The 20,125-nt window shown below is 43.3% G+C and overlaps 1 protein-coding gene across 3 annotated transcripts; it reads left to right on the forward strand.

Moving 5' to 3' along the window:
* The first annotated feature begins 1,365 nt into the window (after positions 1–1,365).
* On the forward strand, positions 1,366–19,913 carry LOC124112872. 3 transcript variants are annotated; one of them, XM_046473043.2, is made up of 7 exons: positions 1,366–1,492; positions 3,031–3,254; positions 13,701–13,761; positions 14,283–14,455; positions 17,203–17,351; positions 18,533–18,594; positions 19,773–19,913. In XM_046473043.2, exons 2-6 carry the CDS (start codon positions 3,041–3,043, stop codon positions 18,575–18,577), a joined length of 642 nt encoding a protein of 213 aa, XP_046328999.2. In that variant the 5' UTR covers positions 1,366–1,492; positions 3,031–3,040; the 3' UTR covers positions 18,578–18,594; positions 19,773–19,913. The 3 variants fall into 3 exon arrangements, with proteins under 3 accessions (XP_046328999.2, XP_046328998.2, XP_048251459.1); XM_046473042.2 differs by having other exon boundaries at positions 1,372–1,507; XM_048395502.1 differs by lacking the exons at positions 17,203–17,351; positions 18,533–18,594; positions 19,773–19,913 and adding an exon at positions 16,524–17,102 and having other exon boundaries at positions 1,372–1,507.
* The last annotated feature ends 212 nt before the right edge of the window (positions 19,914–20,125 follow it).

Below are 20,125 nucleotides of genomic sequence, written 5' to 3' on the forward strand. Positions count from 1 at the left end.
AGCTATATGATGGCGGTCTGTAAATAAACTTTCTCTTTTTGTGTTGATATGATTTCTATTTTCGCACATGATATGATTTCATTTTTATCTTTGGCTGCTCTGTTTATATTTGTTCGAGTAGCTGTCTGTCCCTCATAAATTGATATAGTTCTGCATCGCTATTGCATCTCTTGACTACAGGAGATCTACAACGTATAGCGGATCTAACTGCAATTCTTGTTTTAACCAAGCCCTGGTTTGACTTTCCAGTAACTGGATTCAGGTTGATTGCAAGATAGGCATACCTCGTCATAGTGATTGTTGTGAATTCCTCAAAGTTTTGTTTGTTTGTTAGTTGTTTAACGCCGCACTCAGCAATATTCCAGCTATATGACGGCGGTCTATAAATAATGGAGTCTGGACCAGACAATCCAGTGATGTATCGATCCAAGGCAATTGGGATCGATGACATGCATCAACCAAGTCAGCGAGCCTGACCACCCGATCCCGTTCGTCGCTTCTTACGACAAGCATAATCACCTTTTACAGCAAGCATGGGTTGCTGAAGACCTATTCTACCCCGGGTCTTCACGGGTCTAAAGATTATGGAAGTCAATAGGGTAGCATAGTGGCTAAGATGGCTTCACGGGTCTTATCCCAAAAGGAGTCTGGGTTTGAAGAGATAGTAGGAAATAGCTGTCCTATGGGGATTATGGATTAGCATTGGTCTCCCGTAGGTAGTTGGGCAGTCAGTTGTTTGCCTTGTACCGACTTAGACACAGGCCACCGTCAGTGCGCGTTCAACAGTACAATGCCTGTCAATGTCCCATACTCCTTGACTCTTGAGGGCTATTTACAGATGTACCAAGTTCGCCAGCTTTGACCTCATTGATTACAATTTCCAAAATTACAGAAATATATTTTCATCAGTACATACGTTTTGTTTGGTTGTTGTTTAACGCTGCGCTCAATATTTAACATAATTACGATACTCTCAGCGCTAAGATCGTTTTGTGGAACGGGAACTGGATTTATCTGACACAGTAACACAGAAATTGGTAAGAGGCGACTAACGGGATCGGGTGATCAGGCTCGCTGACTTGGTTTGTGCATGTCATCGTATCCTAATTACGTTGGCGGAGCTCATGATTTCAATCACTGGATTCTCTGGTCAAGATTCAATCATTTACAGAATGCCGTCATATAGCCGGAAAAATGCTAAGTGCGGCGTTAAACAACAAACAGACAAATATCGGGTAGTCCACACAACGTGTCAGAATCGCCGACACATTGTGTGACATTTATAGTGCACGAGAAATAAACAAGCCCTGTCTTGGATAGTATATATAGCATTTGTTTTAAAGATTTCGCAAATTGTGTCAAAAGGTTATCTTTTGAAACGACTAACATCTGAGTCACACTGTTGGTTCCACTGCGCATCGCATGTTCAACAAATGTTGTTTTCCCAACCAACAGAGCTATAAATTGCGTGCCATCTCACAGAGAATCTAAGGTAGGTTTTAAACATGTAAGTATAATGTTAGAAGATCATGTTTAAATGCTGCTCTCACCAATAGTGACATAGACATTGAATGTACATAGGACATAATATTCGATCATGGTTTCCAAACTTCAAACAATTTTCTACGTTTTTATTTACTGTTTATGTTTTCAAATTGTAACTAAATAGCCATTCATTACCCTGTCTTTATGCGAGTCCACTACAAAAGGCATTACTTAGAAGTTGACGGCGGTCTAGAGGTAGAGCGTCCGCCCGGAGAGCGAAAGGTCCGGGTTCTATCCCCGGCCGCGTCAGACCAAAAGACGTTAAAAGATGGTACTTGTTGTTACCCTGTCTGGCGCTCGGCATTAAGGGGCTAAAACAAGGACTGGTCGGCTCGGAGTCAGTATACTGTGTCTGAGTGGGGTATTCATGTTAAACTTCGGCATGGTATCTCAGTGAGCTAGCACTATAAATCGGCATCAGTCCGGACTAGTACAAGCAGCCACACACACACACACACACACACACACACACGTGCATGCATGTCGCTATATAAGTGCAATAACGCGACGTTAAACCCAATTTCACCTCACCTAGAAGTTGACGGATGACAAGGTAGACACAACTTTATGGATAACAACTTCTTTAATACTGTAAAAAGCGACTGTAAAAAGCGATGTTAATCCTCTACTGTTAATCCTCAACCTACTATATATATTCTGTACAAAGTCTCTCATTCAGTCTTGCTTGACAACGGTATAAGGATCTATACCGAAACGTCGCCTTTGCAGAATTAAAGAAGTTGTTAGCCATAAATTGTGTCTACTTTGTAATATATGTGCAATTGCTTCAAAGACGTCAAAGATGGATCTGATGTCGTTTCACGAACACTAACGTCACGGGCAAGGGAAGAAGTAAATTAAGTCGCATTAAAACAGCGTCCTTTGTGGGTTCCGGATATCCAGAAAAAACTATGCTGGTCGTAAAAGGTTATCAAATGGATCGATGGTCAGTCACGGTGAGGTCCGTGAAGATCCGGGTTGGAATAGGTCTTCAGCAACCTATGCTTGCATTAAAAGGCAACTAGGCTTGTCGAACGAAGCGACAAACGAGACCGGGTGGTCAGGCTCGCTGACTTGGTTGATGCATGTCATCGTATCCCAGTTGCGTGGATCGATGATCATGAGGTCAATCTCTGGATTGTCTGGTCCAGACTCGATTATTTACAGACCGCCGTCATATAGCTGGAATATTTCTGAGTGCGGCGTTAAGCACTAGCAGCAGTAGCCGCAGCAGCAACAACAACAACAACAACGACAACAACAACAACAGCAACGACAGTGACTTGTTTGATAGCGTGTCAACGTACCCCAACGGCGTGGATCTATCCTGATAATATCAATCACTAAATTGTCTGGTCCAGATTCGATTATTTACAGACCGCCGCCGTATTGATGGAATATTGCTGCGTTAAACATCAAACAAACAAACTAATCTTTAGATAATATTTTGTGATAGTGTTTCGAAGTTTGTAACATATTTTACAGCCTCTTCACGATGAAGGCTGCAGCTATCTTCACACTGTTTCTGCTTGTGTCGTCTGTCCATGGAAACGGCTTCACGGATTTCTTTAAGAACGTTGGTAACAAGCTCGGGTCGTTCTTCACCACTGTCGGCCACAGCCTGCTTCACCAACTGGACACCACAGGGGTGGACCTGCTCAACGCGGGAGTATCGGCTGGCAAGCAGTTGGTATCGCAAGGCCTTCAGGGTGAGATCTCCACGACAGATCTACCACTCCACGACAGAACTCCCACTCCACTACAGGCTTTCACTCCACTACATAACTACCACTCCACTACAGGCTTTCACTCCACTACATAACTACCACTCCACTACATAACTATCACTCCACTACAGAACTACCACTCCACAACAGAACTATCACTCCACTACAGAACTACCACTCCACAACAGAACTACCACTCCACTACAGAACTACAACGCCTCTACACAACTACCACTCCACGACAGAACTACCACTCCACGACAGAACTACTTCTCCACTACAGAACTACCACTCCACTACAGAACTTTCACTCCACTACAGAACTACCACTCCACTAAAGAACTACCACTCCACTAAAGAACTACCACTCCACTAAAGAACTACCACTCCACTACACAACTACCACTCCACGACAGAACTACCACTCCACGAAAGAACTACCACTCCACGAAAGAACTACCACTCCACTACAGAACTTTCACTCCGCTACAGAACTACCACTCCACAACAGAACTACCACTCCACTACATAACTATCACTCCACGACAGAACTATCACTCCACTACATAACTATCACTCCACGACAGAACTATCACTCCACTACAGAACTACCACTCCACTACAGAACTACCACTCCACGACAGAATTACCACTCAACTAAAGAACTATCACTCCACTACAGAACTACCACTCCACTACACAACTACCACTCCAAGACAGAACTACCACTCGACGAAAGAACTACCACTCCACTACAGAACTTTCACTCCACTACAGAACTACCACTCCACAACAGAACTACCACTCCACTACATAACTATCACTCCACGACAGAACTACCACTCCACGAAAGAACTACCACTCCACGACAGAACTACCACTCCACTACATATCTACCACTCCACTAAAGAACTACCACTCCACGAAAGAACTACCACTCCACGAAAGAACTACCACTCCACGACAGAACTACCACTCCACTACAGAACTACCACTCCACTAAAGAACTTTCACTCCACTACAGAACTACCACTCCACTAAAGAACTACCACTCCACTAAAGAACTACCACTCCACTACAGAACTACCACTCCACTACACAACTACCACTCCACGACAGAACTACCACTCCACGAAAGAACTACCACTCCACGAAAGAACTACCACTCCACGACAGAACTATCACTCCACTACACAACTACCACTCCACTACACAACTACCACTCCACGACAGAATTACCACTCCACTACAGAACTACCACTCCACTAAAGAACTACCACTCCACTACAGAACTACCACTCCACTACACAACTACCACTCCACGACAGAACTACCACTCCACGAAAGAACTACCACTCCACGAAAGAACTACCACTCCACTACAGAACTTTCACTCCACTACAGAACTACCACTCCACTAAAGAACTACCACTCCACTAAAGAACTACCACTCCACTAAAGAACTACCACTCCACTACACAACTACCACTCCACTACACAACTACCACTCCACGACAGAACTACCACTCCACGAAAGAACTACCACTCCACGAAAGAACTACCACTCCACTACAGAACTTTCACTCCGCTACAGAACTACCACTCCACAACAGAACTACCACTCCACTACATAACTATCACTCCACGACAGAACTATCACTCCACTACATAACTATCACTCCACGACAGAACTATCACTCCACTACAGAACTACCACTCCACTACAGAACTACCACTCCACGACAGAATTACCACTCAACTAAAGAACTATCACTCCACTACAGAACTACCACTCCACTACACAACTACCACTCCAAGACAGAACTACCACTCCACGAAAGAACTACCACTCCACGAAAGAACTACCACTCCACTACAGAACTTTCACTCCACTACATAACTACCACTCCACAACAGAACTACCACTCCACTACATAACTATCACTCCACGACAGAACTACCACTCCACGAAAGAACTACCACTCCACGACAGAACTACCACTCCACTACATATCTACCACTCCACGAAAGAACTACCACTCCACGAAAGAACTACCACTCCACGAAAGAACTACCACTCCACGACAGAACTACCACTCCACTACAGAACTACCACTCCACTAAAGAACTTTCACTCCACTACAGAACTACCACTCCACTAAAGAACTACCACTCCACTACAGAACTACCACTCCACTACACAACTACCACTCCACGACAGAACTACCACTCCACTACATTAACTATCACTGCACGACAGAACTATCACTCCACTACACAACTACCACTCCACTACACAACTACCACTCCACGACAGAATTACCACTCCACTACAGAACTACCACTCCACTAAAGAACTACCACTCCACTACAGAACTACCACTCCACTACACAACTACCACTCCACGACAGAACTACCACTCCACGAAAGAACTACCACTTCACGAAAGAACTACCACTCCACTACAGAACTTTCACTCCGCTACAGAACTACCACTCCACAACAGAACTACCACTCCACTACATAACTATCACTCCACGACAGAACTATCACTCCACTACATAACTATCACTCCACGACAGAACTATCACTCCACTACAGAACTACCACTCCACTACAGAACTACCACTCCACGACAGAATTACCACTCAACTAAAGAACTATCACTCCACTACAGAACTACCACTCCACTACACAACTACCACTCCAAGACAGAACTACCACTCCACGAAAGAACTACCACTCCACGAAAGAACTACCACTCCACTACAGAACTTTCACTCCACTACAGAACTACCACTCCACAACAGAACTACCACTCCACTACATAACTATCACTCCACGACAGAACTACCACTCCACGAAAGAACTACCACTCCACGACAGAACTACCACTCCACTACATATCTACCACTCCACGAAAGAACTACCACTCCACGAAAGAACTACCACTCCACGAAAGAACTACCACTCCACGACAGAACTACCACTCCACTACAGAACTACCACTCCACTAAAGAACTTTCACTCCACTACAGAACTACCACTCCACTAAAGAACTACCACTCCACTAAAGAACTACCACTCCACTACAGAACTACCACTCCACTACACAACTACCACTCCACGACCGAACTACCACTCCACTACATTAACTATCACTGCACGACAGAACTATCACTCCACTACACAACTACCACTCCACTACACAACTACCACTCCACGACAGAATTACCACTCCACTACAGAACTACCACTCCACTAAAGAACTACCACTCCACTACAGAACTACCACTCCACGAAAGAACTACCACTCCACGAAAGAACTACCACTCCACTACAGAACTTTCACTCCGCTACAGAACTACCACTCCACAACAGAACTACCACTCCACTACATAACTATCACTCCACGACAGAACTATCACTCCACTACATAACTATCACTCCACGACAGAACTATCACTCCACTACAGAACTACCACTCCACTACAGAACTACCACTCCACGACAGAATTACCACTCAACTAAAGAACTATCACTCCACTACAGAACTACCACTCCACTACACAACTACCACTCCAAGACAGAACTACCACTCCACGAAAGAACTACCACTCCACGAAAGAACTACCACTCCACTACAGAACTTTCACTCCACTACAGAACTACCACTCCACAACAGAACTACCACTCCACTACATAACTATCACTCCACGACAGAACTACCACTCCACGAAAGAACTACCACTCCACAACAGAACTACCACTCCACGAAAGAACTACCACTCCACGAAAGAACTACCACTCCATGAAAGAACTACCACTCCACGACAGAACTATCACTCCACTACAGAACTACCACTCCACAACAGAACTACCACTCCACTACATAACTATCACTCCACGACAGAACTACCACTCCACTACACAACTACCACTCCACAACAGAACTACCACTCCACTACATAACTACCACTCCACGAAAGAACAACCACTCCACGAAAGAACTACCACTCCACGACAGAACTATCACTCCCCTACATAACTATCACTCCACGACAGAACTACCACTCCACTACACAGCTACCATTCCACGATAGAACTACCACTCCACGACAGAATTACCACTCCACTAAAGAATTACCACTCCACTACAGAACTACCACTCCACTACACAACTACCACTCCACGACAGAACTACCTCTCCACTACAGAACTACCACTCCACTACAGAACTACCTCTCCACTACAGAACTACCACTCCACTACAGAACTTTCACTCCACTACAGAACTACCACTCCACTACACAACTACCACTCCACGACAGAACTACCACTCCACGACAGAACTACCTCTCCACTAAAGAACTACCACTCCACTAAAGAACTACCACTCCACTACAGAACTACCACTCCACTACACAACTACCACTCCACGACAGAACTACCACTCAACGAAAGAACTACCACTCCACTACAGAACTACCACTCCACTACAGAACTTTCACTCCGCTACAGAACTACCACTCCACAACAGAAGTACCACTCCACTACATAACTATCACTCCACGACAGAACTATCACTCCACTACACAACTACCACTCCACTACACAACTACCACTCCACGACAGAATTACCACTCCACTAAAGAACTACCACTCCACGAAAGAACTACCACTCCACTACAGAACTACCACTCCACTACACAACTACCACTCCACGACAGAACTACCACTTCACGAAAGAACTACTACTCCACGAAAGAACTACCACTCCACTACAGAACTTTCACTCCACTACAGAACTACCACTCCACAACAGAACTACCACTCCACTACATAACTATCACTCCACGACAGAACTATCACTCCACTACACAACTACCACTCCACTACAGAACTACCACTCTTCGACAGAATTACCACTCCACTAAAGAACTACCACTCCACTACAGAACTACCACTCCACTACACAACTACTACTCCACGACAGAACTTCCGCTCCACGAAAGAACTACCACTCCACGAAAGAACTACCACTCCACTACAGAACTTTCACTCCACTACAGAACTACCACTCCACAACAGAACTACCACTCCACTACATAACTATCACTCCACGACAGAACTACCACTCCACGAAAGAACTACCACTCCACGACAGAACTACCACTCCACTACATAACTACCACTCCACTACAGAACTACCACTCCACGAAAGAACTACCACTCCACGACAGAACTATCACTCCACTACAGAACTACCACTCCACAACAGAACTACCACTCCACTACATAACTATCACTCCACGACAGAACTACCACTCCACGAAAGAACTACCACTCCACAACAGAACTACCACTCCACTACATAACTACCACTCCACGAAAGAACTACCACTCCACGACAGAACTTTCACTCCACTACAGAACTACCACTCCACTACACAACTACCACTCCACGACAGAACTACCACTCCACGACAGAACTACCACTCCACGACAGAACTACCTCTCCACTACAGAACTACCACTCCACTACAGAACTACCACTCCACTACATAACTATCACTCCACGACAGAACTATCACTCCACTACACAACTACCACTCCACTACACAACTATCACTCCACGATAGAACTACCACTCCACTACAGAACTACCACTCCACTGAAAAACTACGACTCCAATAAAGAACTACCACTCCCCTACAGAACTACCACTCCACTATAGAACTACCACTCCACTTCAGAACTACCACTCCACTACACAACTACCACTCCACGACAGAACTACCACTCCACGACAGAACTACCTCTCCACTACAGAACTACCACTCCACTACAGAACTTTCACTCCACTACAGAACTACCACTCCACTTCAGAACTACCACTCCACTAAAGAACTACCACTCCACTAAAGAACTACCACTCCACTACAGAACTACCACTCCACTACACAACTACCACTCCACGACAGAACTACCACTCAACGAAAGAACTACCACTCCACTACAGAACTACCACTCCACTACAGAACTTTCACTCCACTACAGAACTACCACTCCACAACAGAACTACCACTCCACTACATAACTATCACTCCACGACAGAACTATCACTCCACTACACAACTACCACTCCACGACAGAACTATCACTCCACTACACAACTACCACTCCACTACACAACTACCACTCCACGACAGAATTACCACTCCACTACAGAACTACCACTCCACGACAGAACTACCACTCCACTAAAGAACTACCACTCCACTACAGAACTACCACTCCACTACAGAACTACCACTCCACTACAGAACTACCACTCCACTGAAGAACTACCACTCCACTAAAGAACTACCACTCCACTACAGAACTACCACTCCACTACACAACTACCATTCCACGACAGAACTACCACTCCACTACAGAACTACCACTCCACTACAGAACTACAACTCCACTACACAACTACCACTCCACGACAGAACTACCACTCCACTGAAGAACTACCACTCCACTAAAGAACTACTACTCCACTACAGAACTACTACTCCACTACAGACTTTCACTCCACTACAGAACTACCGCTCCACTACAGACTTTCACTCCACGACAGAACTATAACTCTGCGAGAGAACAATCACTCCACTAGCGAACTACCGATCCATGACAGAACTATCACTCCAAGACTAAACTATCAGTCCACGACAGAACTACCACTCCAAGACCGAACTACCGCTCAATGACAGAATTACCACTCAAACACCGAACAATCACTCCACGACAGAACTACCACTCCAAGACCGAACTACCGCTCCATGACAGAACTACCACTCCAAGACCGAACTATCACTCAAAGACTTAACTATCAGTCCGTGACAGAACTATCACTCTAAGAGGAACTATCACTCAAAGACCAAACTATCATTCCAAGACCAAACAATCACTCCACGACAGAACTACCACTCCAAGACTGAACTACCACTCAATGACAGAACTACCGCTCCAAGACCGAACTATCACTCCTAGAATAAACTATCAATCCATGATAGAACAATCACTCAAACATCGAACAATCACTCCACGACAGAACTACCACTCCAAGACCGAACTATCACTCAAAGACCAAACTATCATTCCAAGACCGAACAATTACTCCAAGACCGAACTATCACTCAAAGACCAAACTATCATTCCAAGACCGAACAATCACTCCACAACAGAACTATCACTCCAAGACAGAACAATCACTCCAAGACCAAACAATCACTCCAAGACTGAACTATCACTCCAAGACCATACTATCACTCAAAGACCGAACCATCACTCCAAACCCGAACAATCACCCCAAGTCCGAACAATCACTACAAGACCGAACTATCACTCCAAGACCGAACGATCACTCGACGACAGAACTATCACTCCACAACAGAACTGTCACTCCACGACAGAACTATTACTCCAAGGCAGAACTATCACTCCAAGACCGGACAATCACTCCACGACAGAATTACTACTCCAAGACCGAACTATCACTCCAAGACCGAACCATCAATCCAAGACCGAAGAATCATAGGTCAATCACTACACAACCTAATTATCACAGGTCGACAATAGCATGACAGCATGACAGAACAATCACATGTCAAACCATTTCACGAAAGAAAAAACAATCCATGAATATCACATGTCAAAAATTTGACGAAAGCACATTTACTTCACGACAACAAAACCACAGGCAAATGACTCCACTACATAGCGATCACTTCACCACAGAACAATGATAGGTCAATCACGCCATGACAGAACAATCACTTCACTGCAATTAACTCCTCAATCAACGCGGTCAGTGGGTCAGTGCATGTAATGTCATGACGTTACCTGCCATCCACCAGGTTGAAATGGACGTTTATTCACACACGAAATTGTCTGAGTTGTCACAGGTCGAGTTTTAACCCCTTGACAGTGTAAGCGGGAAGGTGAAAAGTCAAAATTAGTTGATTAGTGTGTAGGCCTTTGGCCCATACACAGGAAATGCAATTGAATTAATATATAGTTGGAAAATTTCCAATACAATTCTGGCAAATTAACTTGACGTAGTTCAATATAATGTTTGCAAATCAATACGAAATGATATTCATCTTCAGACATATTGCCAACAGGACTGATGCGTAAACATGATTCAATAGATTGTCATCTACCCGTTCTGTCGTAAAGGTAAAACATTACATCAAAATTTGATAAAAACACTGCGTACGTTTACTGTTGTAAATACTCAAATATCTTTCAGGAGCAAACAGTGTTTTATATTCTTTATACATCACATATCGGGTACTATTGTTGAGTGTTGACATCCAGTTTTGATGCAATTCATCTTTAATACCCCAATGAAAGTCATATTGTCCCCAACAGACTGGTTTAACCGTACACATCCCACACCATGCGAAAATAACATGTTACGAACAGATGCTACCCAAATATTATGACCAATGTTGTCGGAATACATCAATATGTTATATACTTTTCTTGGGATACGCCCTTAGTGCTTTCTGGTTAATTTTAACCAAATCTGTATGATGCGGACTTGCGCATTAACATAAAGCAGGTAGCGACAAGATTCACCGTAGACAATGGCATTTAGCGTTTGTTTTCCGACTCTAACGTGCCAAAATATGGACTCGTTCTAATTGATCATACTTCTGGTAACCCCATATTTCTGACCCATATAAAAGTATTGGTAATACCCGTGTATCAAATATTTAAAAATATATTTTTGAATCAACAATTCCTATTTTATTCAAATTTATATTTATTTCCATCAAAGCTCGTTTTCCATGACTTGCTAAATCTTGAAAGTTGAAGAAAATATTATACCCAAGTACTTGTGACTGTTAACTATGGGCAGGGGGATGTCTTAGTATGTCCATTTCTCCTTGGAAGATAGAATGCCTCCCCTTTTTCTTTTCATCCCTACGTTTGATTTTTGTATGTCAACTTTTAATCCCCATGTATCTGAAACCCCCCAATGATGTTGAGCTGGGTCTGTAAACCCGCAATAGATTCTGAGACAAAGATGACGTCATCTGTAAATAACAGTAACAAAATTTCATAAATATCTGGTAATAATTGTATGCCATGTTTACCATGTTCATGTATAACTTTTGATAGTTCTCCTATAAATAGAGAAAATAGCAAAGGGCAAAGTATACAACCTTGGCGTTCATCATTTGGATAGTCAAAGAAATCGGTATATGAGGAAGCTTGTCTGACACAAGATTTAACAGAATCTGATAACATTTTTCCACCCAGGCCATAACATTGCAAACAGTACCATATTTATTTTGTCCTTTAGTTCTGAACAAGCGGAAAGTCTGTTATCAAGAACACCCGTATATATCTTGCTTATAACACTTAATAATGAAATTCGCCTGTAGTTGTCTTCAATCTTCGTATCTCCATTCTTATGTACCGTACTATAATAAACTGGGTCCAAACTGCAGGAAATATACCAGAGTTGTAGATCTTATTAAAAAGGCAAATAAAAAATGGCATTTCACTGTCTGATGTACATTTTAAGATTTCAATCATACGATTTAAATGCAGATAGCTTATATTGACAGAATGTTCCGATGATCATCAATAGTATTGAAATTATGTATCTAGTATTAGCCCCACGGCACGTTTGAACAGGGATTAAAAGTATTTGACTAATTTAAACTGTACAAACACAACACTAAACTATTTCCTGAACCATATGGGGGCACGGATGGTCCAGCCGTCTGAAGCACAACAATTGAGGTTCGAATCCCATATTCGCCCCGATTATGTTTCTGGGCTTGTCAGCAAAATATCCGAGCTCGTGGGTTTCACCAAAGTGGTAAACGTCTGAGACCTGCGTCACTTCAGGCTTTCTTCCCACATCAAACTGACACGCCGTGATACTGTTTGAAGACTGTTGTTCAAAGCGACCTTAAACTCAATTCACTCACTCACTCCCATTAACGACTTACTAACAGATGGTGCTTTTCTGTACAAGTATTCTCCACAAACAGCATCCTTTGTGACAATCGGAAATAAATACGTCTTGCATTTGATTGATTGATTGATTGTTGATGAACGCCGCACACAGCAATATTCCAGCTATATGACGGCGGTCTGTAAAGAATCGAGTCGGGACCAGACCATCCAGTGATTAATATCATGAGCATCGATCCACGCAATTGGGATTGATGACATGCGTCAACCAAGTCAGTGAGCCTGACCACCCGATCCCGTTAGTCGCCTCTTACGATAATCATAGTCGCCTTTTACGGCAAGTATGGGTTGCTGAAGAGCGAATTAGCTGTTGGATGGGGCAGTATATATGGACTGGCGTGTTTCACAAAAGTTAATCATTCGGTTTCGATCTTTTACAGCTTTGGCTCTGAACACTGCAAATGCACTCCAGAACAGAAACAACTCTAAACGAGCTCTCAGGTAAGTATTCACATATCACATGCTATATAGCTTTGTAAAGTTTGGAATGTTGCCCTATAAAGACGATCGAAACGTCCCAAGTCATTTTGGATGGTTCAGTAGACATATAAGCAATTTTCTGCGTTCCTAGCAAACGATGACCCGTGGTGATTCCATATTAGTTTTGTTTGTTTGTTGTTTAACGCCGCACTTAGCAATATTCCAGCTATATGAGGGCAGTCTGTAAATAATCGAGTCTGGACCAGACAATCCAGTGATTGACATCATGAGCATCGAGATTGGGATCGACGACATGCATCAACGAAGTCAGCGAGCCTGACCACCCGATCCCGTTAGTCGCCTCTTGCGACAAGCATAGTCACCTTTTACCGCAAACATGGGTTGCTGAAGACCTATTCTACCCCGGGTCTTCACGGGTCTAAAGATTATGGAAGTCAATAGGGTAGCATAGTGGCTAAGATGGCTGAAGACCTATTCTACCCCAGATCTTTACGAAAAAGCATTTCTTGTTTAACTTACAGCCCCGAGTTTCAACGTCTCGAGGCAGACATACACGGAGTTATTGATAAGGCTGGAGATGATCTGAAACGTGTGATTACCTGGGCTGAAGGCAAAGTCAGTGGCATCCTTGTACAAGGCGTTAAAGGAACCATTACACCGGACGAGGCTCTCACAAAACTGAAGAGTATTGTAGGTACGTTTGCAGATATGTCATCAAGCTATGAGTGAGTGAGTATGGTTTTTACGCCGCTTTTAGCAATTTTCCAGCAATATCGCGGCGGGGGACACCAGAAATGGGCTTCACACAGTGTACCCATGTCGGGAATCGAACCCGGGTCTTCGGCGTGACGAGCGAACGCTTTAACCACTAAGCTACCCGACCGCCCCTCATCAAGCGATGAACTACGGGTCCAGGAGCTATCCATGGCTGTCACCCCTTTCTTTTATGATAATTATTCTAGACCATTTGCCACCGTTGCCTCGGGTTCGAATGACACGACGCTGTTAAAATAGTTATCCAGTCACTTTTCACTGTTTTGTTCAATCTCATTAAAAGCACATCTTGGTTCTCACTACTGCTGAACAAAGATCTGAGGACATCCCATTAGGGACGACCTTTCATCCAACCAATCAGAGTATCACTTACCAGATCATGAAAGTGACAGTCCGAATGTGATTTCTAATCATGCAGCCTCGAAAACTTTAAGACGGGGTATTCCGAACGATAGTTACGGGCTTAACGACTGAATCTATGCAATCTAGACCATCTATTAGCCATTCGAGAATGTTCTTTTGTTCAGGTTTCAATTTTTTAAGGGAGAATTTGTCAAAATATGTTTCGAAGCGTAGTCGCCAATTTGCCTTCTGATTGGCTAATATCGACTTCTTGTCAGTAATTCCATTGGTCGGTCAGAGTTCGAGAAAGGTCGGTCTGACGTGAACCGTAATGGGATGTCCTCAGATCTTTGTTTAGCGGCAGCGAGAAATAAGATCTGATTTCGATGAGATTGCTGTTTTGTTTTGACTGAAACAAGCGGCGACATTATTATCCTCATTTTAATTGAAGCATCAGACACATGTTCATAATCATATGATACGAGTCTGACTTAACTGACAGTCAAAAGAATGTTTGCACTTGGAAATTGGATTTGACCAAACAATTAGAAACTTTATCCAAACATTACCAGGTTGTAAGCAGTCGCCGAAACACTGCAAACATTAGGTCCAAACACATCAATGATACTAATATCAAATACATGGTTGGTTGGTTGGTTTAACGCCGCACTCAGTAATATTCCAGCTATATGACGGCGGTCTGTAAATAATCGAGTCTGGACTAGACAATCCAGTGATTGATATTATGAGCATCGATCCACGCAATTAGGATCGATGACATGAATCGACCAAGTCAGCGAGCCTCACCACCCGATCCTGTTAGTAATACGTTACCGCCGAATACCCATTTCTTGTTTGTTTTTAACCACCAACATGGGTGTATACTTTCTCTTGCCCGACGGTTTATATCATAAGCATGTGTTTTTTTATGTAGTCGGAAGAGCCTTTTTTTCGGAGATCTGTTTTTATTGTGGAAATGATTGTGTGGCTTTTATTTTCGACTCGATATCAAATACTAGTGATAACATGTCTTCGCGGAAGGAGAACCGCCTACAAGTACCATTGAGAACTGATTCCCTCCATGTATGTGTGTATGTATGTATGTACACAAGACTGAGCACCCGTGAAGATCCGGGGTAGAATAGGTCTTCAGCCACCCACGCTTGCCGTAAAAGGCGACTTTGCTTGTCGTATCCCAATTGCGTGGATCGATGCTCATGATATCATTTACAGACCGCCGTCATATTCCTGAGTGCGGCGTAAAACAACAAACAAACAAACCAAGACTAAGAGTTTCAACTTTGTGTAAAGTAAATTTTAACTGTTGAACATTGTCATTGCAACAATAATTTACAATAGTACATTCCGTCGTGCAGATTTAGAAACATTGTAGAAATGTTTCATATTTGTTAATACTTTGTGATTATTTATACATACACTATTAATAACATTGCTGACAGCAACTTATATTAAGATGCTGATTTTGTAAGTGTAAACAACGTATCCAGGTGAGCTACAGTTCCATGACACTATATCTGTACATTGCTAGGTATGCACAATACGGCAGCCGGTGCTTTCGAGAAACTGGTTCTGGAAGGAGTTGAGGGTTTGACGAGTTCCATGACACTATATCTGTACATTGCTAGGTATGCACAATACGGCGGCCGGTGCTTTCGAGAAACTGGTTCTGGAAGGAGTTGAGGGTTTGACGAGCTCCATGACACTATATCTGTACATTGCTAGGTATGCACAATACGGCAGCCGGTGCTTTCGAGAAAATGGTTCTGGAAGGAGTTGAGGGTTTGACGAGTTCCATGACACTATATCTGTACATTGCTAGGTATGCACAATACGGCGGCCGGTGCTCTCGAGAAACTGGTTCTGGAAGGAGTTGAGGGTTTGACGAGCTCCATGACACTATATCTGTACATTGCTAGGTATGCACAATACGGCGGCCGGTGCTTTCGAGAAACTGGTTCTGGAAGGAGTTGAGGGTTTGACGAGCTCCATGACACTATATCTGTACATTGCTAGGTATGCACAATACGGCGGCCGGTGCTCTCGAGAAACTGGTTCTGGAAGGAGTTGAGGGTTTGACGAGCTCCATGACACTATATCTGTACATTGCTAGGTATGCACAATACGGCGGCCGGTGCTTTCGAGAAACTGGTTCTGGAAGGAGTTGAGGGTTTGACGAGCTCCATGACACTATATCTGTACATTGCTAGGTATGCACAATACGGCGGCCGGTGCTCTCGAGAAACTGGTTCTGGAAGGAGTTGAGGGTTTGACGATCTCCATGACACTATATCTGTACATTGCTAGGTATGCACAATACGGCGGCCGGTGCTTTCGAGAAACTGGTTCTGGAAGGAGTTGAGGGTTTGACAAGTTCCATGACGAAGGATCACAAAAGCTTCTTGTCTGCACCTTTCAAGGCCCACTTGGAGTCTCTCACTCGTAGCATCACAGAGGTGAGTGGAGTTGTCAGAATCAGCTTCATGGTTAAACATGATCATTCTGAAATTGCTGGGTTATTTCGGAATGTCTAATTCCCAAATTGGACTTTATATATATTTATCCATATTTCAGTGACAGGTCGTGTATAATTACGTAATGATCACTAATGTTTTTTTCGTTTTGTTTGTTGTTTAACGCCGCACTCAGCAGTATTCCAGCTATATGACGGCGGTCTGTAAATTATCAAGTCTGGACCAGACATTCAAGTGATTGACAACATGAGCATCAATCAACGCAATTGGGATCGATGACATGCATCCACCAAGTCAGCGAGCCTGACCACCCGATTCCGTTAGTCGCCTCTTACGACAAGCATTGGTTGCTGAAGACCTATTCTAACCCGGATCTTCACGGGTCTGATCACAAATGACACAAATATGATTTTACATGTATGAACAAACCGATTGCTTGTGTAAAGATTGGTGGGTTTTATAACGTGTTTACCAGCCCATTCCTGATTCCGGTCGGGTTGCCTAGTGGTTAAAGCGTTCGCCCGTCACGCCGAAGACCCGGGTTCGATTCCCCACATAAGTACAATGTGTAAAAGCCCATTTCTGGTGTCCCCCGCCGTGATATTGCTAGAATATTACTTAAAGCGGCGTACAAACTCACACACACTAGATGACATGAAGTCGTTTGATAAAACGAATCTCACGACACAGGATATCAGTCACTGCATTAGCTGCGCTTAAATGCGTCAAATTACCATGACAGATGCTCGAATATTTATTTAAATTTGACTAAACCATACTTTTTTTGTCACATAAATGATAACTGTCGACGAAGCTCCCCATATTAGGATTTCCTCGACCCGTGAAGATCCGGGTCAGAAAAGATCTTCAGCAACCCATGCTTGCCGGAAAAGGCGACTATACTTGTCGTGAAAGGCGACTGACGGGATCGGGTGGTCAGGCTTGCAGACTTGGTTGATGCATGTCATCTTATTCCAACTGCGTGGATCGATGCTCATGATGTCAATCACTGGATTGTCTGGTCGAGACTCGATTATTTACAGGCCGCCGTCATATATGTGGAATTTTGCTGAGTGTGGCGTTAAACAACATTGTTTGGTTTGATTACTATTCTATTAATAGTAAGCCAATGCCTTCACTTATTAAAGTTTTATTTGTTTCAGCATATGCTAAGCATAATGAAGTCCTTCGAGCAGCAGCAAGTGTAAACAAATCAAACTGTGAGGTATGAGGAACTCGACAGTCAAACTTTATGCTTGCAATCTCATTAAAATGAGATCTTAGTTCTCGCTACCACTAAACTAAGATCTGAGGACATCCCATTACAGGTCACGTCAGACCGACCTTGCGTGAACTTTGACCGACCATTGGAATGACCAATCAGAAGGCAGTTTTCTCGTGCTTTGTGACACTAATTTCAAATTTGCGACTTCGCTTCGGAACATATTTTGACAAATTCTCATTTACAAATTTGAAACCTGAACAAAAAAAACCAGTTCTGGAATGGCTAATAGATGGTCTAGATTGTAAGGATTCAGTCGTTAAACCCGTAACTATCGTTCGGAATACCCAATGTTAAAGTTTTCGGGGTTGCATGAATAGAAATCACATTTCGACTGTCGCTTTCATAATCTGGTAAGCGATGCTCTGATTGGTCGGATGAAAGGTCGTTCTGACGTGACCCCTAATGGGATGTCTTCAGATCTTTGTTTAGCGGTATCGAAAATAAGGTCTGATTTTAATGAGATTGTTTATGCTTGTTACCTGGAGATTGTAACACAGTCACTGTATTGTGAAACATAGCCGAACATCATGTATGAGCTCTTAGGGAAATTAATTACAAGCCAAATTCACTCATATGCAACAGAGACATGATGTTCCTCCACAATTTTCGTTAACCTGTGAAATTTGCTGCACCGATGTATGCAAGCTGTTCTTTTCATACTTCGTCTATAGGATAATGCTCCTTTGGTTCAAATCTGAAGATTCCGGGATAGAATAGGTCTTCAGCAACCCGTGCTTGCCGTAAACGGTGACTATGCTTGTCGTAACAGGCGACTAACGGGATCGGGTGGTCAGGCTCACTGACTTGGTTGACGCATGTCATCAATCCCAATTGCGTGGATCGATGTTCGTGATATTAATCACTGGGTTGTCTGGTCCAGACTCGATTATTTACAGACCGCCGTCATATAGCTGGAATATTGCTGAGTGCGGCGTTAAACAACAAACCAACAACAAACCAAAATCAAATCTACTAGTCAGAGTGTTTTTCCGTCCATGGTGCAATTTGTCTCCACTCAATTTGTTCTTTTCAACATTTATAATCGTTTTATTTCAGAGTAATGGAATATTAATTGTCAGTGCAAGACAATAACCAGCCTACATTTTCTCTCGAAACAGATTCTACTTGGCGTCACATTAACAAGAATATCCGGGATCCTAGAGGCCGCTATTATAAAATGTTTTTTTCCTCATCACAAGACAATATCAAATTGTATAAATGAATGACTATTAATTTGAATAAAAGATAGCTACATTTTGCTTGAGCGTTTAGAATTCAACTTACGAATATACAAGTGTTCAGTCACATCCACAGGAAACAACTTGTGTCATGAGTGAGTGAGTGAGTTGGGTTTAACGCCGCTCTTAACAGTATTCCAGTTATATCGCGGCGTGTCAGCTGAATGTTGGAGGAAAGCGAGAACGGGTATGGTGCTGACAAACCTAGAAACATAATCGGAGCGAACCGGGAT

This window comes from Haliotis rufescens, unplaced genomic scaffold (genome assembly GCF_023055435.1).
Source record: "Haliotis rufescens isolate VD_foot unplaced genomic scaffold, xgHalRufe1.0.p SCAF_14, whole genome shotgun sequence".
NCBI lineage: Eukaryota > Metazoa > Mollusca > Gastropoda > Lepetellida > Haliotidae > Haliotis > Haliotis rufescens.

Bases quoted from the DNA above. Each gene is read 5' to 3' on its own strand.
- LOC124112872 (XM_046473043.2), top strand. From the start codon at position 3,041: ATGAAGGCTGCAGCTATCTTCACACTGTTTCTGCTTGTGTCGTCTGTC. The intron at 13,762-14,282 runs GTAAGTATTCAC...TTTAACTTACAG, and splicing joins AACTCTAAACGAGCTCTCAG to CCCCGAGTTTCAACGTCTCG. The intron at 17,352-18,532 runs GTGAGTGGAGTT...TATTTGTTTCAG, and splicing joins TCACTCGTAGCATCACAGAG to CATATGCTAAGCATAATGAA.